The sequence below is a fragment of the Cervus elaphus genome, chromosome 6 (assembly GCF_910594005.1).
Source record: "Cervus elaphus chromosome 6, mCerEla1.1, whole genome shotgun sequence".
Classification (NCBI taxonomy): domain Eukaryota; kingdom Metazoa; phylum Chordata; class Mammalia; order Artiodactyla; family Cervidae; genus Cervus; species Cervus elaphus.
Window position 1 is genome coordinate 20,318,293 of NC_057820.1, and position 26,148 is coordinate 20,344,440.

General features: G+C 40.4%; 1 protein-coding gene across 3 annotated transcripts in view; it reads left to right on the top strand.

Moving 5' to 3' along the window:
- The window catches only part of RASGEF1B (RasGEF domain family member 1B), a 483,692-nt gene that overhangs the window by 451,155 nt on the left and 6,389 nt on the right, over window positions 1–26,148 (top strand). For all 3 annotated transcript variants that reach the window (XM_043906372.1, XM_043906373.1, XM_043906374.1), the window contains 10 exons: window positions 6,734–6,916; window positions 8,593–8,715; window positions 9,065–9,202; window positions 14,847–15,059; window positions 15,539–15,613; window positions 17,506–17,601; window positions 17,713–17,815; window positions 19,290–19,369; window positions 19,516–19,611; window positions 26,047–26,142. In XM_043906372.1, the coding sequence (XP_043762307.1) occupies window positions 6,734–6,916; window positions 8,593–8,715; window positions 9,065–9,202; window positions 14,847–15,059; window positions 15,539–15,613; window positions 17,506–17,601; window positions 17,713–17,815; window positions 19,290–19,369; window positions 19,516–19,611; window positions 26,047–26,142 (1,203 nt within the window). The remainder of the gene's footprint in view (window positions 1–6,733; window positions 6,917–8,592; window positions 8,716–9,064; window positions 9,203–14,846; window positions 15,060–15,538; window positions 15,614–17,505; window positions 17,602–17,712; window positions 17,816–19,289; window positions 19,370–19,515; window positions 19,612–26,046; window positions 26,143–26,148) is intronic.

Sequence of the window (26,148 nt, forward strand, 5' to 3'; positions counted from 1 at the left end):
TTTCCAATTTGCATTGTCACCTGAAACCACCTTAGCCTCATGCACCTGCCTCCCCATAAATAACCTTGTGCAAAAGCAGTCGCTGATTTAAACACAGTCTGCTGTTTCAAGAAAAGGCGGCTTTTCATCTGGTGCCTTAGTTGGTTTGAAACCATTAGGCATGCCTTTCAAATCCATTCATCCCTTAAATCACCCAGAGCCTGCTTCCTTGCTGCTGGATCAATGTCACGCTGAACTCTGGCAGGGTCCTTGAAAGAACATGATATATCTTTGTGACTGAATTAGCTGCTCTTGTGAGATATCTTGTCTGTCAACCAACTTTCCAGGTTCCCAAATTCATTTTAAGAAAGAACATTCATCTTGTATACCTGGGTTGGATATCACTTACTTCCCCTTGAGAAGTTTCCCAGAAGAACCTGTAATCTGTATGCTAATTCTAGCAACTCAAAGCTTTCTTTTATCCTGGGTCATTGTTTTAAAAACCAAATTCATTTCCCACTGTCTCATTGCCTTCTCTCCATTCCAAAGTCCTCAATTTGCGGAGGGTGTGGGAGGAGGGGTGGAAAGGCCTATTTAATTATCTCTTCCCCCCCAAAAAGAAGTGTCTTTTTCATTCTCTTTAACTCCATTGGATCAGTACTACTAGAAAAAAACAAAACAAAACAAAAAAAATATTTATTGCTTTCTAAGGAGCCAGCTTTGAATGTGTTACACCAAGGTTCTTTTCAGAACCACCTTGTTCTCCTTTGAGGAAGTGGGTAATAAATACGATCCAAGTTCTGTACAGGCCAGCACACATACTTCCTAATCTGAGATCTGAATTCTCTAAAAGTATATACACATTTGTTGGTTGATTTCTTGCAGAGAAGTTTGTGATCTCCCTAAAAAGCTAAGAGCCACTGGCCAAATAGAATACATTCTGAGTTTCCAGCAACTGGTTTACAAATGAAACGTTGCAAGGTGAGAACCGTTTGTGAGATTAACCTGTCTCTTAAGCCTTATCTTCCTGGTAGTCATTTGAATAGAGTCAACAGCTTTTTCAAGCATCTCACATAAATCTCATTTTTACCAAAGGAGTTAACTGCTTTGAAGTTTAACTTAACCAGCAAATTAAGGACAGTGCTTAATCGCCTGGGGGAGGAAATGGCAATCTGGTCCAGTATTCTTGCGTGGAGAATCCTACGGACAGAGGAGCCTTCGGGCACCAGTCCATGGGATCTCAAAGAGTTGGACAAGACTGAGAACAGCACAGCACTTAATACCTTCACTTATTTCAATTTTGGAAAAAAGTGAATTTCTCCTAAACCAGAATTTTTGTTAGCTGGTCCCCACAGCAGGTACATTGGGTTGGGCAAAATTTGTACTAAAGAGGGATGAAGAACTTGGTGGAGGATGTGCTAAAGAAGGATGGAGAAGTTAGTGTTGAGATTATGTTGGAAAGGATAGAGAAGTTAAGTAAATTGAGAGTTTACAGAACCCAACAGACAGAACATAGTAATTGTGAGAGCTGTAAAGAGAAGGTTTGCTGCAGATAAGAAGAAGCCAGAGCTTCACTGAGATTAAAGAAAAGAAATGGAAGCTGTGGGTAGGAACTACCTTAAACTCAGTCCTTTGTCCACTGGGGTAACGTTAGCAAAGGATTCCTGGAATTAATAGCACCCGGGGCTAAATGCTTCTCTGGATTCTCGTGTCCAGTACTTTGACATTCTGCGAATTTGTTTTCTTAAACAAAAACCAAGCCAATATTTAATCTTCTGAGCCTCCCTATTTACTTCTAGAACTGTAGCAAGTTGAACTAAAGTCTTGGACATCAAGTTTGAGTAATGCTAAATAAACAGTATTTCCTGATGTGGGTAACAAGAGGAGAGATACTTGAGAGAAAAAAATTCCACTATGTTTATCTTTGGAAGTATTTAAAAATCCACTTCACAATCAGTACTTTTTGTGCCATTCTGCTGACCTTTCCCCTTGTTTAACAAATACAGCTATTACACAAGGCAGTTGATCTTTCCAGAAAAATGACTGGCCACTTGCTAGAGATTGTCCAGAAATTAGTGATGCGTACTGTGATCTATGAGCTTCCTTTGTGTCATTTTATCTCATCAGATTTTTTTTTTTTTTTTTTTACTGGAACTCTCTAAGGTACACACAAGCAAATATTACTGTATTTCAATGAATCTAAGATGTCACCCATTATAAGATGCTCTTTTGTATATTGCTAAAAAGAAGGCTGATGGTTAAATGTGTTTTCTTGTCACTCAACTATCTAATGAATCCCAATTTCAAAGAAACTAAAATACAAAGAAGTGTATATTAGAATCTCTGAAATCTATGACTAGAGGGGATTATTCTTTGATGGCAAAGGTCAGTATCTGAAATACTTCTGTTGACAGTGTTGCTTTTTAATAAGAGTAATTAATGGCATTTCATACGTCTTTGGAGCAAGGATTTATATAGAACTTGTAAAGCATATAAATTACTCTAATAGACTACAATTTGGGACAGACTGACAGGCTTTTCATTTTATGGGTAAACATTAGAAGTTCAAAGAAGACCATTTGCAGTATAGCATGCTGCAGAGTTGTAAATTTTGAACCTGGAATGTGAAGGCCTGGGTTTGAAACACTTTATGCAAGTGGAATTATCAAGATGGTTTGTGATTAAATCAATCAGCTGATCAGCAACAGAACTTTGGGCTGATTAGAAGGCAGAACGCAACCAGTGACATGGTCTCTTCTTAAATTGATTTTTGTAAACTAAAACTTGATTTTTAGTAAACTAAAACCTCAATTAACTTATCTCAGTTTACCATCCTTTGCTATTTGCAGTATTTTCTTTTGGCACCTGGTGTTTTTTGGTGTGTTGATACTTTTGTACACTTTTCCCAGGAACAGTACAAATGCCTTTTGTCATTGCTCTAAAAAAATGCTCTAACCTTGCCATAAAGGAAATTGGTAGTTTGTTATTATTTAGAATTTTGGAAGGAGAGAGAAAAAGTGGAAGTAATTTTCCAGGTGAAGACTATATCTAGTGGTGAGTAAGTGACTCTCCAGAGTTTTCAAGGCTCTTAAGCCCCAGATGAGGGCTTCATACAGTCCGCGTCCTTGTCCAGATCTGGATCCTTGTCCGCTTTATGGGAGTAAATAATTAAGAAGTACTTTTGGTGCTGATTTTTTGGAAAGGGAATTCTGAGTAATTTGTGACCACTTTGTGGGTTAGTGATTCTTGGCAATCAACCAAAGGCCACAGGGGTGTGTGTGTGCAAGATGCGAGAAGGTTCCATTGGGCTCACTTGATGCTGTAGCCATGTGACTGTGTGGTCCTAATCTGGTCACTTCTCACTGCACAGGGTCTCAGTTTGTGCACTGGTTGACAGAGGAGAGTGGACCTGACTGTCATGGCTCTTGGACCTTGGCTTCTTGCAGAACTGTTTTGCAGTCATTGCTGATCCCTTAGCACCTAGTTACAGCCTTAGATGCTAAATCCTTAGCATATGTTCCCCACCTGGTTACAGCCTTTGAATCCTTACTCTTTGTAGGGCCTCTGGGCAACCACTTCAGATGGATTGCAGTTAGAAAGTGCAATGAAACCTATTTCCATCTTCGACTAGTTGATTTCCTATGGTCCTTTGGAACTTTTGGCACTTTCTGATTGCCTGAAATTCCCAACTCCTGGCCAGCTGTCTCCCCAAAGCACTTTACTATGATGGTTTCAGTAGCAATGAGTCAGTGGAAAAATCAAGGAAAATTCATGATTCTTGGCAGAAGGGGAAAAAAAAAACCTTCAAGGGCATGATGGAGTGAGTTCCACTTGTCAACCTTGGATGCCAAGGATGCTGTGTGGTTTTAACCATCTAAAGCTTTTTTAAGCCAGAGGCAGGTGACCACATCCAAATGGAAGGTTCCTTCCAGGCTGTAACTTTTAGGTGTTTCTCATCTCAGTCTCTGGTGTCCCAGTTTAAGGATGTTTTGACTTTCTCAGGGCAAGGGCAGGTGGTCTCTTGTTTTTCTTCCCACCAGGGACAACCCATTTGCAAAGATGATATTGCATGTGAAACAGACTCATTGAAAACTGGCAGTTTGAAAAGGACAGAAGCATACTTTGTCCATTGCCTTATAAAATGTTAGCATTGAGTTGTTTATTTAACTGTGATTCCTGTGTATAAGATCTTACCAACTAAGTGGAGAGCATTTGTGTTAACGTCTACATCTGATTGTTCCTGGTCCCTTGGCCATTATGACCATGTGCTGTCCAAGCGAGAGGGATGGCAGCGATGACTCTGGTGGTTACCGGTCTCCCCAGAGTGACTCTCAGTCCTCACTTTCTTCCCATCTGTGACTACATTTTTGGAGTATAGTTGATTTACAGTGTTATGTCAGTTTCAGGTGCACAATAAAATGATTCAGTTACACATAAATATACTGTTGCTATTCAGTCGCTAAATCATGTCTGACTCTCTGTGACCCCATGGACTGCAGCACACCAGCCTTCCGTGTCCTTCACTGTCTCTTGGAGCTTGCTCAAACTCATATTCATTGAGTTGGTGATGGCATCCAACCATCTTGTCCTCTGTCACCCCCTTCTCCTGTTGCCCTCAATCTTTCCCAGCATCAGGGTCTTTTTCCAGTGAGTTGGCTCTTCACATCAGGTGGCTCAAGTGTTGAGCTTCAGCAACAGTTCTTCCAAGAATATTAAGGGTTGATTTCCTTTAGGATTGACTGGTTTGATCTCCTTGCTGTCCAAGGGACCCTTAAGAGTCTTCTCCAGCACCACAATTTGAAAGCATCAGTTCTTCGGTGCTCAGCCTTCTTTATGGTCCAGCTCTCACATCCCTGCATGACTACTGGAAAAAGATATTCTTTTTTCAGATTCTTTTCCTTTATAGATTATTACAAGAGATTGAATATAGTTCCCTGAGCTATACAGTAGGTCCTTGTTGTTTATCTATTTTATGTATAGTAATGCATATCAATTAATCCCAAATTCCTAATTTATCCCCACCACCACCTCCCGCCACTACTTTCCCCTTTGGTAAACACAGACGTTTGTTTTCTATTGTCTGTGAGTCAGTTTCTGTTTTGTAAATAAATTCATTTATATCGCTTTTTTAAGACTCTGCATATAAGCAGTAGCATATGAGGTTTATCTTTCTCTGTGCTATTTCATCGTAGATGGTTTTATATTCTCCCTCTCTTGGTTTATGGACGGGATGGACCACAAAATACTGAAGTTATTACTTTTCTCCTTTTTCACTTTCTTGATGCTTCTTTCCCTAAATGCCATTTCAACTGCCAGGGCGGCTTTACAGTGGGTGTTGTTTGTTCCCAGCACCCCAGCCCCGGCGGCCCCCTGCCCAGGCACGTGGCTAGGGGTGGCAAGGGGTGGACCTGGGACAGAGGTGCTTGGAGAGGGATGTACAGCCCCACTCCCTGCCCCTATTCAGATGCAAATATCTTAAGCCTCTTGGAAAGAAGGATTAGTCCAGGTTGTGTCCTCCTGCAGCCTCCAAACACCCTCGGCCTGTCAGTCCAAGCCCTGGAGTTTGTCTTTCCCTCATTGTTTGCCTCTGAAATCCTCCATCTCTGCAGCTCCTGAATGCCTCCATTGTCCAGACGGGCTGCCGGAAACGGGAGTCTGTTCTGGGCATAGGAGCTCATCCCTCAGAATCCAAGTAATAACTTAAGAGCGTCTGGCTGCCACCAAACACCGTCTTACGAGGGCTTTGTGAGCAGGAAGGTGCGCAGAGGGAGAGGACCTCACAGCGCTCCTTGTTCCTCAATCGGGTGCTTTCTCAGCCTGTGTGTTTACCGAGCACTGAGGCCTTATAGAGCCCTTCACCCCGAAAGAATTTGACATGAAGGGGCGAAAATGAATAGCATCAGACTTCAGTGAAAGCTGGGGAGTCGGCATTAAATCTCCTGATATATATATATATATATATATATGCCTCTATAAACTTACACAGTGCTTCCCTGGAGGCTCACTGGTAAAGAATCTACCTGTGGTGCAGGAGACTCTGGTTCGATCCCTGGGTCGGGAAGATCCCCTGGTGAAGGAAATGGCAACCCACTCCAGTATTCTTGCCTAAGAAATCCCATGGACAGAGGAGCCTGGCAGGCTGCAGTCTGTGGGGTTGCAAACAATCAGACGTGACTTAGCGACTAAACAAGGACATAAACACACACACACATATGTGTACACACACACACACACACACACACACACACACACTTTAATTCTAGGCTTCTTTTAGGTTTTCGTTTTTCAGTTTTTTAGGTTATCTCCTAATATGCCCAATGCTAGTTCAATATTTCTTAAGCATTATGTAATTCTTCCCTGCCAACTTTGAAGGTACAGGCTTCCACCTTAGGATGATATTTGACTGGGAGGAGAAAGCAATTTAAAGCTCAGCCCCCATCCCTGCCTTCCTAACCAAATGTGAAGGAGTAAGATCTAAACACAGCAGCCAGAGACTTGACTTTAGGTATGGATTGGAGCCTTTGATCCAAGTATTTCATGGTATTTTATTGGACAAGTTTGGTAGTCAAAAATATGCATTCATGTGCTGTTCAAAAGCAGTGTGCTTCTTGATGGGTTCTGAGATTGTTTCGTAATCTGGGTTAAAAATTGCCTGTTCTTCATGACTGTGAAAGCCTCGTGCCTATTAAAGTTTACTTTTCTTTGGGACTGCCTGTTACTGACAACATGTTTCTTCCTTTCTTATTCATTTTAGGAAAGCATGCCTCAGACTCCTCCGTTTTCTGCCATGTTTGACAGCAGTGGTTACAACCGAAACCTTTATCAGTCTGCAGAGGATAGCTGTGGAGGGTTGTATTACCATGACAACAACCTCCTCTCCGGGTCTCTGGAAGCGCTCATCCAGCACTTGGTACCCAATGTGGATTATTATCCGGATGTAAGTATTCACCTGTTTCTGAAACGCATCCTTGGTATCCAGCAGAAATTACAATAGAATATACAGGGACCCTGGATGCTACAGAATTATATCTGGGTTGCTAAGAGTTTTTCTAACAAGAAATTGCATGTTGATTATTGAGTGCTTTGAGATTCAGTTGAGCCTGGATATGATAGGTCTGCATATCACTTTTCTTTTCAGGGTTGGCATCACAGGGTAGATAGTCCAAAACCATCTAAATGAAATAACTATAAGGTTTGACTCATGCGTGTACTGTGATCCTTAAATAGAAATGCCAGAGAACCTTGGATGCTCCTCGAATGTTTAGGGCCTTTTTGGTTTCCGAGACCATCACTATGCTGAGAAAGGTGAAGCGACACAGGGAAGCTTCGTAGAAAAGAGAACACGAGTAACATTCAAGATGCAGTTCTTTGTAGATTGGACATCAGATAATATGCTTATGTTTTCCTTTAATCCCTGACATTTGAAAGGTGATCCTTTCTAATTCAGGAGATCCATTTGTATTTTCTCAGTCTTTAGAGCAATTCCAAGAGACTCAGAGAGAAAAAAATTGAAATTTGGGATTCAGTTGGCACATGGTCTCATGCCCGACATCAGCAATCAAACCCGGGTTTTCTATTTCTAGAGCAAGTGATGTTTCTTCCCACTTTGTGCTATGGCTGACCCCGTTACTCAACAGCTGCTTGTTGATAAAGATTTCATGAAAATATCCAGACACTGGATTCAAATGCTTTTATAAAAATAATAATGACCTTGGTGTGCAAACGATAGTCTGTGCTTGCCACTGGAGTTCACCATAGTGTTTCTTACTGAGCTCTCTCTCTCTGTGCGTGATTTGTTAACATAGCATTTTCAAATATGTTGCCACACAGGGAAAACTTGTAATCAAAAGTAAAAGGCATCCCTTGTTCAGCCCTGTAAGTGTTTATGAGCTATAAAAGGGTGCCTCAGGGGGAGAAAAAACCCATGGAATTTTTCTTTTTATTGGGAGTCTGAAGCTATTATAACAAATAAGCATTACTTCATTACTGGCTTCTTGGGAGACAGTGTGCTTTAAGAAAAGTATATAGTGTGATATTATGTTTTATCAAATTGCTTAGCCTTTGAGCAAGTGAACAGATGACTTGAATGCCTGTCTTTGAATATTCTGAGAAGCACACAAATGCTCCAGTGTGTAATACTGGACCCACTGGAAAATTCTTGAACTGATGTGGGTTGGGTGGTTTTTTGCTTTTTGTTTTTTAATTTCCATTGAGTTACCATAATATTTGGATGCAGAACAAGATTCTCTATGGGTGGTGTATGTAAGTTAGATTGATCGCCGTGGGCTGAATTTCATTCTTCTTTACTGGGCTGAGTTATATTTCCTGATATGCAGGCTCCAGAGGATAGATGTAAAAATGTGCTGTGAATAATTTAGTAGCTCAGCTTATTCTGTACTTCTGTTATTTTTAGTATGGTTTAAGGGAAAAAATATATCAGAAGGTAAAGGAGAAATCCATCTTGTGTTCCTACTAGTAAGCATCACTTTTGAAACTACAGCATTTTCACTTTGATCAGGAGAACTTGATATATGATGTATCATGTTTAGGAGAAGATGCTAGTTTCAGGTGTAGGATCTGACCATGATAACTTTTTTTTTTCTCTTACCACAGAGGACATACATATTTACCTTCCTATTGAGTTCTCGGTTATTTATGCATCCGTATGAGCTAATGGCCAAAGTTTGCCACTTGTGTGTTGAGCACCAGAGACTAAGTGATCCTAATAGTGATAAGGTAATGATATATTTTGAACTTTACTCTTTTTTTTATTGGGTTTGGTAGCTTTATGGCTTAAATCTTGTGAAGTTGGTCTCCTGAAGTAACCATCACTTCTCCCTGGGCTGAGGAGTATCATGGCTATGCAAAGGGAATGGGGAATGATATAAAGAACAAATATAAGTCTAGTGCCATGGAAGATCCCTAGGTCCTTCCTGAAGTTGGTAGCACTTGACATTGACTTGGGAGAGGGGGACTAGAGCTTCTTTAGCCTCAAAAGACTTTGCCCTAGAAGTTTATCAGTAACATTGTTTGTAATTATTTATTTGATAGCCATTACTGAATTCAATTTGCTTTTCCTCCCTAGAATCAGATAAGAAAAATTGCACCGAAGATTCTTCAACTTCTGACAGAATGGACAGAAACGTTTCCTTACGATTTTCGGGATGAAAGAATGATGAGAAACTTAAAAGACCTGGCTCACCGAATAGCCAGTGGCGAGGAGGTTGGTAACCTGAATTGAGTACAGTCATTCGGATTTCCAGGCAGGGTCTTGGTTGGGAAGTGGTGCTGACTTGCGCATTGGCATCCGCATTGCTTCCCCTGGGTTTCTGCCTTTGGGCAAGTCCTCTCCACAGAGTATTGTTCTGTTTGGTGTGCCAAACGGAGCTGATTAGACAATCCCACTTCAAAGGGGTGTGATCTGGAGTTTTATGTGATTAATTTGGGGGCATGTTCATGTCAGTTCATGCAGAGGATGCATGTTGCAAGTGTGTTTTCATGTTGTTTTATTTATACCTTTCTTCCTTCCAAAAAGGTTTGATCTAGCAAGTTAGATAAAGGATATCACAGTAGGAGCTATAAATACTCATACATGTAAAATAGCATATTTATATATTAACAGATAATAAGGAATATATCACTAAATCAGAAATAGTTTGTATCATGGGAAGGAGAAAACAAATAGTCTAACATTAAGAACCAGTTGACTAGGACAAGATTGTTGTATTTCACTGTAATCTCTAGGTAAAAGGAAAACACAGTTGGTGATATAATTTTCACTATCAGAGGAGCAAAACCATACAAATTCTTCAGAGAATTAAATAAATTTTTTAAAAAATGTCCTGCAAGGACTTGGTAAATATGATCATGGAAACTGTTCTGTGTTGTGTTTGCAACAAATACTGCTTGGTAAAAACTGCAGCCATTAGATTATTATAAATTAGCAAAGGTAATTCTTTAGGAGTAGAAAAGACAGAGATAAAACGATTCAAGTCTTGTGCCTGGAAGTTGATTCAAGGCTAGCACCTAGACTAGGTGGAGATGGAAAATAAGTCTGTTAGATAATCTTTCGTAAATATCACGTTCCTCAATTGAGCCTTTGATAAGCACTAACTAGCTATGACAAATTCAAGGTTATCCTCTTTGAAGCAAGCCCGGAGGACTGGTATTCTGTGTTGAGGCTTGTTGGGCAAGGAGGCCTTTGTAGTTTCCGTGTTGCTAGCGTGCTCCAGGGAACACATTACTTAGGCCCAGATACTACCTTCAAAAAAGATAGATGAAACATTTGGCATAGCCAATGGTGTCTTGCTTCATTTGTCTTAAAATGCATTTTCCCATTATGGGTCCCCTAACTGGAGAAATCATTCTTTCAGTGATGTGCCGTCAAGATCCTATAACAAGACACCCTATCTATTCTGTCTGCTTCTGGTGAATACATTTTAGTACTGTTTCCCCAAACTTAAAAAAAATCAGACAAATTTTTCTAAGATTAACACTTGAAAAATGTGTACATTCTTATGTTCTCATGAAAGTGGAATTAATCCTTTTACAGTTCCCCTATGACTTTGTCGAGCTATGGGTTGGGAAGATTCCCTGAAGGAGAAAATGGTAACCCACTCCAGTGTTCTTGCCTGGAGAATTCCATGGACAGAGGAGCACGGTGGGGTAGCAAAGAATTGGATGTGACTGGGCACATAAGCACATATGACTTTATATTGAACACTGGTGCTCAGAACAGCCATAACTTATGCAAGGCTGAATGAGTGGTTCCCTGGGTCCTTCTGCAAATTCTGACACTTCTAATCATTTTGCTAGTTTGTGTGTAACAGGTTCTAGAAAGATAGGAATTGGTATGTTCATCAATCATAAAGGCAAAAGTTAGGCATCACTGTTTTTTAGTAAATCTTTTCTTAAGGGCTAAGCTGCTATGCTGCTTGGCAGAAGCAGGGCCGGCTCAGTGACCTAAGTTTATGACAAGCCGCTCAAAAGATTAGTGGTTTCATAAGGACTTTTTCTTGTGTGAAGGCTAAGCCCTGAGTCAGGCAGTGCTTCATTTCAGTTAAATTGTGTTTAGATACTTAACTTGATGTGGCAGTCAGCTTCCTTTTTCTCCATCGCCTTTTTAAAAGGTAGAAATGATGCCTTGTTTTTTCCCGAAGGAATACCTTAAAAATCTTTTTCAGATACAGTGCCAGATGGATGGCTTTTTGTCCTTGTCATGGAAGTTCATGAGGGGATCGCTGCTATCTGTGTTGGCCAGACTGGGTCCAATCTCTTTTTAACAGGATCAAGCCATCCCAGAATTGTATGGAACCAAGCTAGGGAGCCAGACAGCCTTGTGCCTGCACTTCTTCTCAGCCCTCCTGTGTTCATAATAAATCCTTGATAAACCTTGACATCTTCAGGGAGTTATAAGTGTGAAAAGAGGAGATGAGAAGATAAGCCAAGTGTAACCACAGAGTTGGTTGATTCATCTAGGGCTTGAGTGGAGAGATGTCACCTGCCATCATTTGATTGGGTTTTACAGTGAGATGCTATTCCTTTAACCACTTACAGCCTGTATTCAGAAATGGGTCCATGGTTTGGCAGCTGGTTGATTTGAGTGCTTTGGCAAGTTCTCTAAAGTCTCTGCTCCTCCTTCATTTCTATCAATCCTAGAGGTAACCCCTGTAGTAATGTTGTAAAGTTTTGTGATTGATGCTCTTATCCTCTGTTCTGTGCTTGGCAGGCCACTTACCTGTCTTGTGCTGAAGTGTCTTTCCTTGGAGAGATCTTCCCCCACCACCCAGCCATGGTCACTCCCTGTTGCTGGCTCCCACCACAAATTTCTTCATAGCACTCTGTGATTAGTAATTACTTTCTTTATGGCTTGTTTTCCCTCCTCTAGACTCCATGCTGTGCCCCTTCTGCTCACATAGCACCTTAACTCCTAGCCCAGTACCTGGCATTTAATGGGCACTCAGGAGTGTTTGAATGGATGAATGAATGAATGAGTTAACAAACTAATCAATTAGTGGAATAGGAAAACATATTTCCCTCCACTGGAAAAAGGATCTCCCTTCTTGGGAAGGAGTGTGAGCTTGGGTTGAGACTTGTTGCATCGTGCCTGGGACTTTTTTTTTGGCAGTCAATGGATCCAGGTGTGCCCTCTATGTAATTTAGTTGAGTTCTGAATCTGCTAGAACAGTTCCGCATAATATGACCTAATATGTTTCCTGCCTCGGGATTTGCCCAAAATGAACAGGTTTATTAGGACTTGGCTGCAAGGAACCCAAAATGAAACTGATGATTGAATTACATGACAAATGACTATTGTGGGTAGAATGCAATTTTCTCTTCCTTAAGGGGCTGGTCTTTATTCTATCTTTATTTGCCAGGTAATTACTGACACTGGCATTTGAAGTTATAAAAAAGATTAAGTACATATTTAGCAATCCATGATTCAGGAAGGAAGCATGCTTAATGACACCAAGCTTTGGCTTCTCAAATGGAGTCAAGTGGCAGCAACAAACTTTTTGAAGAGGTCACACACATACGTATCACACATACGTATTCCTCTCTGTCTGTCATAGACAGACAGACAGACACACACACACCCCTGCGTGTGCACCTGCACACACACTCGTTCTTTGTTATTTGAATGGCTTTCCCCTATACCCTATTGCATACATGTTCTCCTCATATTTTACTGCTTTTTGCTCAGTAGGTGAATCCTCCACTGTACATTCCTCTGCCTCTTCCCTAAAAATCACTTTTTAAGTGTACAGTAAGAATCTTTCACCAGATGTACTTTGCTGTGTGTCAGAATCACCTGGGGAGCACTTATTATGACATTTGGGACCATAGACCGCAGAAACCATTTGAAGTTGATGGATTTTTATGTAACTTAAGATTATGAAAGTAGAAGAAGCAAAGGAAATAGGGATGAAGGATTTTTATTTTTATTTAGTTTCATTGAGGTGCAGTTGACATATAACCTTGTATTAGTTTTAAGTGTACAGCATAATGATTCATTGCTTATGTACATGGCAAAATGATCACCACGGTAAGTCTAATTAACATCTGTCACCTTTCATAGTTACAAAATTTTTATCTTGCATTAACTTTTAAGATCTCTTAGCAACTTTCAAATCTGCAATGCAGTATTATTAACTGAAGTCACCATCCTTCCTGGACATTACATCCCCATGAGTTATTTTATAACTGGAAGTTTCTACCTTTTGACCCCCCTCTTACCCATTTTGCTCACCCCCCGGTGAAGAATTTAAAATATCCATCAATTTGGCCTGAAGTGCTTTGAATTCTGAAGAAAGAGGTATTTTCTTTGAGTGACAAGCATATTATCAAATAGATAGCATCTTCTAAACTGATAACTTTAGTGCTCTGTGGAAGATAGCTTCTTTGAAGGCTCAATTTTTTAAACACTTAGGTATTTCATTAGTGACTTTAGGGTGATCTGTGAATGTAGAAGTGGGGAAAAGGTCATCTAATGCTCCAGTTTAAAGAACTCAGTGGAATATATGCCAGACAAATAGAGAAGAGAAAGAAGGTTGTGTGTGCTTTTTCCCCTTGACTGTATGAGAATTGCTTATTCCCTCCTGTTTGTAATTTTCCTCCATTTAAGTATGAAAATATCTGTTCATTTAAAATTTTGTAATATGCTCTGGCAAAACAAATTACCACTCTTGGAAGAAAAAAAAAAGATGGTTCTTAGACTTGTAGGTAAGATGCCATTTAATTTTCAGGTAATTAATCTCAGAAAATGTTATTGTGGTACTTTTTGAAAAAGAGCTGATAAGTTAGTAAAGCATGGATATAGGATTTTCATCTGGAAATTCACTGGGACTGTCCTCCTTGGAGCTTTAACCTAAGGACCACACTAGCAATGAATTAGCCTGTGTGCCTTTCTGTGATACCAGCGTGACAATTTACTTAGATGGCTAAGTGTTTGGCAATGTCTGGCTGGAAAGGAAGAATAAAAGAACACCCTTAACTTACATCATGATAACTGCCCCCTATGGATTGATTGTGGAGTTATTTTTTGGACTTAGTAACTATTTTAAAAGTCAAGAGGCTAACATTTATCTATAATATGTGCATTGCTTTTAATACTAATTTCTCTTAAGTGCGTGGCTGTAGCACGATGTAGTCACAAACCAGGCAGCAGCTGGTAGTAGCATTACGGGGAGAATTGCCATGTGAAAGAATTTGATTGTAAACATTAGCACTGACTCAGGAGTGCAAAAGAAACAGACATGAGCCAAATGGAGGTCAAATACCTAAAAGGAATATCCAGTGCTTCTTTTGGTGGGAACTCATGTCATATGTGGAAGTCAGGAAGGTGGTTAGGGGCTGAGTAGGAAGTGATGGTGTATTTCTTTCAAATAGTTGTTTGTACTTAGATGAATGAGATTGGGAATGATAGAAGTAGAAAAATCAAGAAGGTGGGCCTAAAGAAAAAGAATTAGGAAAACAATGCTCTGACTTGAGATCTGTGCATCTTCACCTCCCAGAAGAAAACCAGTAGGTTCCTATTTTAGTCCAGAGAACATTAGTTGTATGCGGTTCCTATTATGTGGAATTCCCTCAATAGCTCATCGAAAATATCATTATGGTAGTTTCATGGCCCAACTTGAGTCGCACTCTCAAGAGCAGCCCAAGGAAAGAACTAAATCTTGTAGGTCTGAAAAGGCACTGTATGCATATATGTCTTTTAAATTGTTAGAGCAAAGCTGAATCCTCTAACTGCCCTCCACCAAGGCGGCTGTCCAGCATCAAAGTAAAAGCATCGAGTACAGAGTCTCTGAGTTTGTGGCGCGGATGCACAGGCAGAGCGAGGAGGTCATCCTTTGCTTGTTTCCTGGCAGACGTATCGGAAGAATGTCCAGCAGATGATCCAGTGTCTGATCCGCAAGCTGGCCGCTCTCAGCCAGTACGAAGAGGTGCTGGCCAAAATCAGTTCCACGTCGACGGATCGACTCACAGTCCTCAAGACCAAGCCACAGTCCATCCAAAGGGACATCATCACGGTCTGCAGTGACCCTTACACGTTGGCCCAGCAGCTGACTCATATAGAGCTGGTGAGGCCTTTGTCATCCTTGTCCTTTATAACCCAGGCTTGGTTTGCCGTGGTAACCAGATAGCATGTTTATCAGCAGCAATGTCAAGGGAGAGGTGAAAATAACCCAAATGGGAGCTAATCTATGAAATAGCTGCAGCGTGTTTTGTTTAGATATTTGCGTATGACTGTTTCTGATATTCTGAGAATCACTTGAAAATAAATACTAAGCAAGAGCGAAGAGGTTATTGACCTTCCTCATGTTCCCCCTCTAATGAATTTTTCCATAACTTGCTCAGCCTTTTATTTTCTAGTATACATTGACCCAAGCAGAAAACTGTCTCTGCTCAGAGCTTAAAGATGATGACAGTTTTGAAGGTTAAAGGCTCATTTTACAAGCTGCCTGTTAAAAATGAGGATAGTGGCAGAAAGTAATAGAATGGAAAGACCATTCCTTCTCCTTTTCTTCAATACTGTTGACCTGCTGGGTTTGTGTTTCAGGAGAGGCTCAATTACATTGGCCCAGAAGAATTTGTTCAGGCCTTTGTGCAGAAGGACCCTTTGGACAATGACAAGGTAATGGGTCTACCCAGAGGTTAGCCCCCAAATTGGAAATGGAATTCTTTAGTCCATGATAGTGGGTATGAGAGACAGAAATTGGAACAATTTTGTTTTAGGTTTTAGAGATCAGGAAGTTGTTGTTTTTTTAATTCATGTGACTCTGTTTATTGCGATATTTGTTTTATTGCGGTAGTCTGGAGCCAAATCCACAATATCTCTGAGGTATGCCTGGACTTTGTGCACGAGTCTTTTTTTTTTTGGATCATCCTACACAGCATGTGGGATCTTAGTTCCTCAACCAGGGATCGAACCCATGCCCCCTGCAGTGGAAGCACAGAGTCTTAATCTTAACTACTAGACCACCAGGAAAGTCCCTCAGAAAGATTTTTTTTTCCAGCCATGTCTGATTCATCGCATTTTTATTCTTGAGTCTGGTCTCCAAGTGCAGTAACAGAATTCTTACCCTATCACCAACTTTTATCCTCTTTTTCTCCTTATTGGGAAATTTAATAAGCAAGTAGATGCAAGCATTTGTGGTGATGAAGGTAGGAGATAAAGGATAATGATTTTAGCAGATTAAGTCAGTGAGAAAATACGAGAGGATGCTCTGCTCATGATTCAACAGTAGCAGAGGCGGTAAAGACAGGATGCATGTCCAGTGTGCTAAGGACAGGTCTTCGCTGCTCTGCCTCTTGTTTTAAGGTGAATCCCTCACGACAGGTTTATTGCCTGAGTAAGCCCATATAGTCAGAAACTGATGGTCTGCAGGGCTGTAAGATCAGTGTACACACACGTAAGAAACTTTTCCTCTCGTTACCTCCAGAAGTATTAGGCAAAGACGGTATCACCCACTAATGAAAGCTCCTCTTTCAGAGTAGGGGCAGCAGCTGTTTTCCGGCCTTAGAATAGTTTCGCTCAGTACAGGAAGTGAAGATCAGGTTTTGCAATAGAGGCTAGTGGACTTTTTTGTTTGCCTCATTTGGAAGGAAGGAAAGAGGGGTGTAATTAACCTGTTTAAGCTTGGCCTTGAACTCTGAGATGAGCTTAACTTCTTTTTGCTTTTGAACAATGTGTCACTCTCCAAAAACCAGGATGGTGTAAACTTCCTCTTTACCTACCTTGGAAGATATTAGTGTTTGCTACACAGTGTTCCAAAATTGTCTCCTAGACTTAATCTTAAGAGAAAATTTTCTAGACCTCTGCACTCTCAGCTTCTCCATGCTATGTGAATAGCAGTAGGTGCCCACCAGGCTCCCCCGTCCCTGGGATTCTCCAGGCAATAATACTGGAGGAGGTTGCCATTTCCTTCTCCTATATATGTATATGTATATATATATATATATAATTTTTTGGAATGGTGCTTCTGAGAACCGTTCTCACCCAGACGAATTTGGTTTCCTGGGAGAGAAGGCACTGTCATGAATGCAGCAGAATAGGATTTTAGATCTTCAGGTTTTCACAGGACTATACTAAGAGGCCGATATTTCTGTCTTGAGAGTCATGGGCTTCCCAGGTGGCACTAGTGATGAAGAACCCGCCTGCCAATGCAGGAGATCTAAGACACGCATGTTCGATCCCTGGATCAGGAAGGTCCCCTGGAGGAGGGCCTGGAAACCCACTCCAGTATTCTTGCCTGGGAAATTCCATGGACAGAGGAGCCTGGCAGGCTGCAGACCATGAATGTCACAAAGAGTTGGGCAGGACTGAAGTGACATAGCACACACACATGCAGGAGAGCCAAGACTGTTAGTGATTTGTTCTCTTTTTCCCCTCCCTGCTGCTCCCGCACATCCTCAAAAGTCTTCCTAATTCGTAAACTGAGAATAAAGGCCCATATCTGACAAAAACAAGAGCCTCATACGCCCTTTTTTCCTCCAACTTATCTGCTCATTTTACTTTCTCAATAGAGTTGCTACAGTGAACGGAAGAAAACACGGAACTTAGAAGCCTACGTAGAATGGTTTAATCGCCTCAGCTACTTGGTTGCTACAGAAATCTGCATGGTGAGAAAATGGATTTTTCTCCCAGCCCTCTATCTTACTTTTTCATACTTCCTTTATATTTGTTGGGCCTACATGTTGGGCAACTGCTCTCTTTTTTCTCATTCTATACAGCCTGTAAAGAAGAAGCATCGAGCAAGGATGATTGAGTATTTCATTGACGTGGCTCGGGAGTGTTTTAACATTGGCAACTTCAATTCCTTGATGGCAATAATCTGTGAGTGTTTTCTGAGAGATACATGTCCTTTGTTTGTATAGGTTCTGTGAAATGGACCCACTAAGAATTAGCAAATAGTACAGTTTTGTTCATGAAAACTGTACTCATTAATCCAGACTTGTTTCAGAATGATCAGAAAGCTTTAAATATACAAATTGACACAAATATGTTTAATCTTTTATAAGTGTATAAGAATTCATGAAATATGTTTAGTTAGTTTATCTTCATCTGAATATTTATCTATAAAAGATAGATAAAAAAAAAAGATAGATAAAAAAAGATTGCCTAAATTAAGGATTTTAGAAAGCGTTTGAGCAGCTTGTGTACTGAGCATTATAGAAACATGTGATCTGAGTGTAAATCAAGTGATTCCACTGGTAAGACAAGAGGGTGGCCTGAGAAACTGCAACATTTTCTGACTACCCATGTTCCTAGTACCTATCATCTGTTGACCTCATTAGCCTCACAAGGATTTTTAGTGCCAGCGACTATTCATTCAATAAACATAGGGCATGGGGGTTACACTGTGTCTTGTTTTTTTCCAGTTTACACCTGTTTTCCTGCTATGATTATTGATAACGACTGTTTCATTTAAAATGTCCTGATTTGTATGATAAATGATATGGCTATCTTACACATTATAAGTACTCAGTAAATACATGAATATTTACCTGGCTCTTTAGAATCAGGGTCAGTTTGAAGCCAGAGAATCTACTGAATTTAATTCAATAATTTTAATTTTAATAACCCCCCTCACGAATCCCTTTTTCTCTTAAAAAAAAAATATTTTTTCCTCCTTGTTTCCCCCATAAAAATAACTGGTGAATCTTCAGCTTATTATCTGGTTTACTGCACAAAAATAGTGAACAGAAAGGTCATCTAAATCAGGGACTTGAAAGGTCCACAGAAGGTAATAGGAGATTACCTAATTTCCCTCTTTTACTGTTAAGAAAATGTCAGGGCAATTTATATCACAGGAGAAAGTATTTGTAATACATCTAGCTGAAAACTTGTATTCAAACTCTATAAAAGACCCTACAGAGCAACACTATGTAGACAAATAATCCAATGAAAACAAGGGCAAAATACATGAACAATTCATAAAAGAAGATATACTGATGGACAGACAGTATATGAAAAGAAGCTCTACATCATTAGTCATCAGAGAAATACAAATTAAAATTAGAATCACAGTGAAATACATTCACACACTGGAGTGACTGAAATTAAGAAGACTGGTTGAACCAAATATTGTGAGGATTATGGACCAAGTAGAATTCTCAGACCTGGGTGGGGCTGTGAAATGGGACCACTACTTTGGAAAATCGTTTGGCAAGTTTTGTTTTTTTTTTTTTAAATAAAGCTAACTCCCTTTCACTTAGTAATGAACACTTTTTCAGAATGTACCTTAGAATGACTTCTCTGATTTCTCTGTTTCCACTTTCTTTTTCTCGCCTTCCATTGTAATCGGAAGCTGGCATGAACATGAGCCCCGTCTCTCGACTGAAAAAAACTTGGGCCAAAGTGAAAACTGCCAAGTTCGATGTTCTTGAGGTATGTGAAGCGGATCTCTTGCTGTTAAGTAACATTTTGCCTTGGAATTATTTGGACCTTTTGAATCCAGCCTTTAAAGTATGATCTCATAAACTTTCTGCAGGTGAGAAGTATGTAGTTAATATTCTCCTCTCTTTTGTCTACAGCATCAAATGGACCCTTCGAGCAATTTCTATAATTATCGAACAGCTCTTCGTGGGGCAGCGCAAAGGTCTTTAACTGCTCATAGCAGCAGAGAGAAGGTATGTGTTTAAACAAGTTTTATTCTTGGCATAGTTGCCACGTGTTGCACGGAAATGCACTGTGTGTGCATGCGTGCTAAGTCGTTTCAGTTGTGTCTGACTCTGTGAACACTCCTCTGTCCATGGGGATTCTCCAGGCAAGAATATTGGAGTGGGTTGCCATCCCGTCTTCCAAGGGATCTTTTCCACCCAGAGACTGAACCCGTGTCTCCTGCAGCTCCTGCCTTACAGGCAGACTCTTTACCACTGAGCCTCCGGAGAAGCCCTGAAATGCACTGTACTCAGCTTTTACCTGTTTAGATCTAAGAAAGAAAGTTCATATGCTGTAGACATGTTTATCACTTGCCACATAGGGAGGGGGGATGCTAAAGAAGGAGGAAAGGGGAAGGTGACTTGGTAGAGAGCTTTGCAAATGTTATTATTACATTATTTAAATGATTATTTTGTAATGTGTCATAGTGGTGTTTCAAGCAATAAATTAAATCCTACGTTAAGATGACTAATGGCATTAGAGAGTAATTTGATTTAATGGAATACAGACATTTAAGCTCAGCACAAGGTAGCTGACTTAATGTAATCTTTTAAAGAATTAGCTTACCTCCCATGGTTAAGTCATTTATTTTCAGAAAGTAGGTTAGTTGCTGTAGCATTAGGCCTGCTGTTACTAATTGGGTATGTGGGTGGCGGAGAAAGTGCCAGGATGATGTCTGAGAAATGAATGGTCTTCACTCTACCTGCCCTGCCCTTAAATAAGTTTCACACTGTCCTAGATCAGCCTTGCTCCTGACTCGGAAGGGCCTTTACCCACATTTCATACATAGAAGCAGGAGATCATGTTATTTGAGAAGTAAATACTTGGTTACAGTAAATGGGCTAATTAAGGTTGCTTGGTGAAAACTATTTTCTGCTTATGTTCTACCCATCTTTTAACTTGAGCTGTATGTTCCAACAAATCAAAGAAAATGAGAATACAAAATTTTAGGCCCTCTTAGTCACTCACCCTCAAAAGCTTTAGCCTCCGTGATCTAAAATGAAAACAAATGCAAAAAGAAACCCCACCTTTTAAGCACACTAAGTTGCTTCTCACCAAAATCTGAAATATTGGTTCTTATCATGTTTGAGAGCTATGGTAAATACATTAACTTTTTACATAAAGCAGCAAGGTCACAGTGGGGATGAGGCAGAGATAACTATCTCAATGCAGCCCAAAGAAGTATATGAGCTTTTATTTTCATCATTATTATTTTCTTTTAATGTTTATTTATTTGGCTGCTCCAGGTCTTAGTTGTGGCATGTGATATCTACTTCCCTGACCAGGGATCAAACCCAGGTCCCCTGTATTGGGAGTGTGGTGTTTCAACCACGGGACCACCAGAGAAGTCCCTGTATGAGCTTTTAAGTACTACTTTGCTACATCTCAGTATTTCCATGACTAGATTAAGAAAAATCTAATCAGAAGCTTTTTAAGCTTCAGAAAATGAGCACACCTGTGGGAGGATACCAGTGCCCTGAAGGTGCAAGGCTTTCTCTGCAGGACCTCTGTGAGTTAGAGGGGTCTCTGTCCTAGGGAGGAAGCGGCTGTAGAATCATCTCTCTTCGTCGGGAACTGGGTCCATGTGTCCACTCAGGCGCTCGGTCATGTCCGACTCACTGCGACCCCATGGACTGTAGCCCACCAGGCTCCGCTGTCCATGGGATTTTCCAGGCAAGAATACTGGAGTGGGTGGTCAGTTCCTCCTCCAGGGGTTCTTCCCAACCCAGGGATCGAACCCGAGTCTCCTGTGTCTCCTGCGTTGGAGGGCAGGTTCTTTACCACTAAGCCTCCTGGGAAGCCCCTAGTCTGGAGCTGCAGCACTGGCCAGCCCCCCAGCTAAGATCTCAGTGAGTGTTATACCTCTGGGATATAGCTTTTTCCAGAAAAACAGTATTTACCCTTTCTGTCATTGAATAAATTCTGTTGACTTTAACTTCATTATTTTCTTAAACCAGTTCTGTCTGAGCATATGGATTGTATTCTCCAGTTCATAAAACAAATGGAATCACCACCAATTTGTTTTTAAATATGACATTTCTCGTTCACAGTTGTCCTCCAAGTCTGTGAATGAAAGCATTTGGGGGACAAGAGCCATCTTTGATTCGAGAGAATTGGGATCCTTTTTTTCTTTTTTTGAAGTGAGGGTAAACTCTTTACCTCTGAGTTATTGCCTGTTTTAAAGTCTTCCTGGCAACACGGCTAGAGTAATACAATCTTTGATATTCTTTGAATTATGTTTATGTGGCCAATGTGGTTTCTCTCTAGGAACCACATTAGAACAGATTAAATCTATCTGTCACATAGGGGCGGTTAAATGATCCTTAAGTAGCTGTTTTTCCTATGAGTCCTTGTGTCTCCTGGTTTTTAACCACTCCTCATTCGAGCGTATGGTTTTAAATACGGTCACCATCCCATTTCTGATCGTGGGAACTTACTCCTCCTCATCACCATATATTTCTAGGTGTGGAACTGATAACTCCTTTAAGGTGTAGCTGCCAAGTTTCTCAATTTAGAATATAGCAACAGGGAATTAGGAAACATTACTACTTGAGAGGTTTTCCCACTAAAGCCTTCATTGAAAGACTTCTCAGAAACCAAACTTTTGTTCCTGTTAGTAGCCTGTATGTCTACCTTAGCTCTGGAAATCCAGAGTCCTTGTAGTCTCCTGATTTTTACTGTGGTGGATTTGCATAGGGGCTGCCGATCTGAAGGGAACCATTCATGTGGAAATGAGAAGGTGAAGGAGATTGTGAGACTGCTCTGTCTAGCATATGGGCGTCAGGAACAGAGCAGGAATAATAAGGGAGATTATTTCTGTTGCTGCATCTTGGAAAAGTAGTTCTGACAATCAATAGTGGATCAGTCCAGCAATTCCACTTTTGGGTACTTATCCAAGTATATAAAAAACACTATATAATTCAGAAAGATATATATACCCCGTGTTCATTGCAGCATTATTTACAAAGCCAAGATATGAAAACAATCTTGTCCACTGATGGATGAAGAAATTGTAATTTATGTATAATATATATGTACACACATACATATATATAAAATATATACATATTGCAATTTATTCATTGTATATGTAATGGAATATTATTCAGCTATTAAAATGAATGAGGTCTTGCCATTTGTGGTAACATGGGTAAAACTGGAAGACATTAAGTGAAATAAATCAGATTGAGAAAGACAAGTACTATATGATCTCTCTTATATGTGAGATCTATATGTGTGTGTGTGTGTATATATATATATATATATACACATGTGTGTCTCTCTCTCTATATATATATTTTTTTATTTTAAGACAAGCTTAAAAATACAGAGAACAGATTGATGGTTGCCAGAGACATGAGGTAGGGAATGGGGAAAATAGGTGAATTGTTCTTTGTGTTTTTCTGGTTTAAGTAAATTTTATTTTTAAAAAAAGACTGGATTGTATGGCACACACCATGAATGCGAAACTCACATATGTTATAGCCTCTGCCACCTAGCTAGAGGCACGTGACAAGAACTTCTGAAGAGTTTAAATATCCTTGTAAGACAAATATATATATATATATATATATATCCTTGTAAGACAGTGAGTGATCAGTACCATATGTAGGTCCACCTTAATTATAATTCAGTCCTCATTTTCCTGATGATGATCCATCAGCAGTATTTGTCCCCTTGTATGGGGCCCATGGGTTTGGGAGGGATGCTTAATTGAGATCAGGCTTTGTATTATTTAATTTATTCCTTGCCACGACTCAATGAGGCACTGTTTCCATTTTAAAGTGAAGAAACTAGGCTTTCTTTGTATGTTAGCCTTATACCTGGGGTTGGCAAACTTTTTCCCTTAGGGACCAGATCATAAATATTCTAGGCTTTGTAAATTGCACAGTTTCTGTTGTAACTGCTGAGCTGAGACACAGTGGCACGAAGCAGACATAGCTGATGTGCAGGTGAGTGGACGAACGTGACTGTTTCCCACTAAAGCTGTCTGGACACTGGAATTTTAACTTCATGCTCAGGAAATATCATTCTTTTGCTATTTCCCCAGCCATTTAAAAATGTAAAATGCATGACCTCTAGGCCATTCCAAAACAGGTGGTGAGATGGGCTGGCCTGTGGGCCGCAGTTGGCAGACTCCTGGCTTATATGGCCAGTCAAGTGTGGAGCCAGATTTGGAACTGAGTCCTGGCAGAGGCAGAGCCCAACACCTTGCAGGCACAGGTGGTCTTGCAAAGAAGTGAGGTGCAGGCGTCCTTTTATCCTTGTTGTGATGGCCGTTTAGTTCTAAAACCATAGAAAAAATAGCCAGTAGTATCATGAGAAGGTTATGAAGGGACCTTTACGAATTCAATTTAGAGACTTCCAGACAGTAGCAAATAATTCAGGGCTTCCCTGCTGGTCCAGTGGTTAAGAATCCACCTTGCAGTGCAAAGGACGCCGGTTTGATCCCTGGCCCAGAAAGATCCCACATGCCTCAGGTCCAGCTGAGCCCGTGAGCCACAACTACTGAAGCCTGCTTGCCTAGAGTCTCTGAGCCACAACAAGAGAGGCCACACACCACAACTCGAGAGTAGCCCCTACTCACTGCAACTAGAGAAAGCCCGTGCAGCCACAAAGACCGAGTGCAGCCAAAAGAGTAAAATAAATAAGGAAATAAATTTGTTTTTTAAAGTACATTCAAAAGTGCTATCAAGAAATCAGCAAAACAAAAAAAATAATCAAAGCCTATCTTTTTTAAATGACTTTAGGGGAGAATCTGAATTTCTTTCTAGAACTGAAAATGTCTGCTAATATTTTTGTGTATGAGCCAAAACATATGTTTTCCAGACCTCCCCTTCATCTAGTATAGATGTACCACGTGAGTCATAAGCTTAGGGGAACTTCAAAAACCTGCTCTTGGGTAAACAGCATAGGCCCACCCACGGGTGTTTGCAGCATTCTTTGCGCTGTCGCAAATTTAGAATCTTCAAAAGCATGTTAGCATTTGAGAGAAAGTAGAAGTTACAAAGGAGAAGAACAGAGAGTCTTATTCTTTGTTCCTTCTGGATTTAGCAGGAATTAGGATACTGTCTCAGAGATTATAATTTTAGGTTAATTCGTTAAATGCCACTCTTTCAAACCAAAGATGTAAGGCAGGAAAGGCTTACTAAAGAAGGCTCATTGTTTTTTAAACAACTCTTAATTTGCACATTCATATTCCGACCTCACCTGGGCCTCCCTCACAACATATTGTGCAAGGTATTATACTACTTTGGTGCTTTCCCAAGAGAGCAGGTATTTACTTGTTCTGACATACAAGGCCAGATTTGCTCAATAGGAAGTTTGTAGCAACTATTACTCAAAACTCCCAGTTCTCATGTTATCTTGAGCTGTGTCTTCAAGAGAAGGGGCTTCCCAGGTGGCCCAGTGTTAAAGAATCACCTGTCAATGCAGGTGAGTCAGGAGACGCAGGTTCCATCCCTGTTTTGGGAAGATCCCCTGAAGGAGGAAATGGCAACCCACTCCAGTATTCTTGCCTGGAAAATTCCATGGACAGAGGAGCCTTGTGGGCTACAGTCCACGGGGTCACAAAGAGTCGGACACGACTGAACGACTGAGCATATATTCAGTTCTCCAATGGAAAAGAAAATGTTCCTCTAAAAAGAAAAATCATCTGAAATGTAGATGTGATGTAAATGATAGATGTAAATGATAGAAAAAGTATAGATCCTCACAGACAGATGGGTCACATATTTTAAAATCTTAGTACCTGTGGGACTTTGCTGGTGGTCTGGTGGGTGACTCTCTGCGCTTCCAATGTAAGGGGCCCAGGTTCAAGCCCTGGCCGGGGAATTAGATCCCATAGGCTGCAACTAAAAGATTCTGAGTGCTGCATCTAAGACCCAGCACAGCCAAATAAACATTAAAAAAAAAAAATTCTTTGTACCTTCAGCGGCAGGTATTCTATTAATATTTGGTTCTAACTGAATGAAAAGTAGGAGTCCTTTAGATCTTGTCCCTTTGATTGTAACTAGAATGTTCAGAGTTTACTATATTCTATTATGTTGAGAAAAATAAGAAAACAACCTGAAGCCATCCACCTCCCAGTGCCACTCATCTTTGCTTCATTTTGGTTATTAACAGCATTTGCATATTCAGAAAAATTATGTAAGGAAGGAAATGGCTGTCATGGGAAGTCAACAAAACACTGCACCCATCCTAATCAATGGTAGCCTACTATGGGAGATGGGTAGGGACAGGGAGGCCTGGCATGCTTCAGTCCCTGGGGTCGCAAAGAGTTGGACATGACTGAGCGACTGAACAGCAACTATGTAATCCCTTCATTAACATCTTGTATTGTTTGATGAGAGACTAAATGTTTATTTGCCCAAAACAAACCAGAATCTTTTTGTTTTCTCTAGATTGTGATACCATTCTTCAGTCTGTTAATCAAAGATATTTATTTCCTCAATGAGGGCTGTGCCAACCGCCTTCCCAACGGCCATGTCAACTTTGAGGTAAGG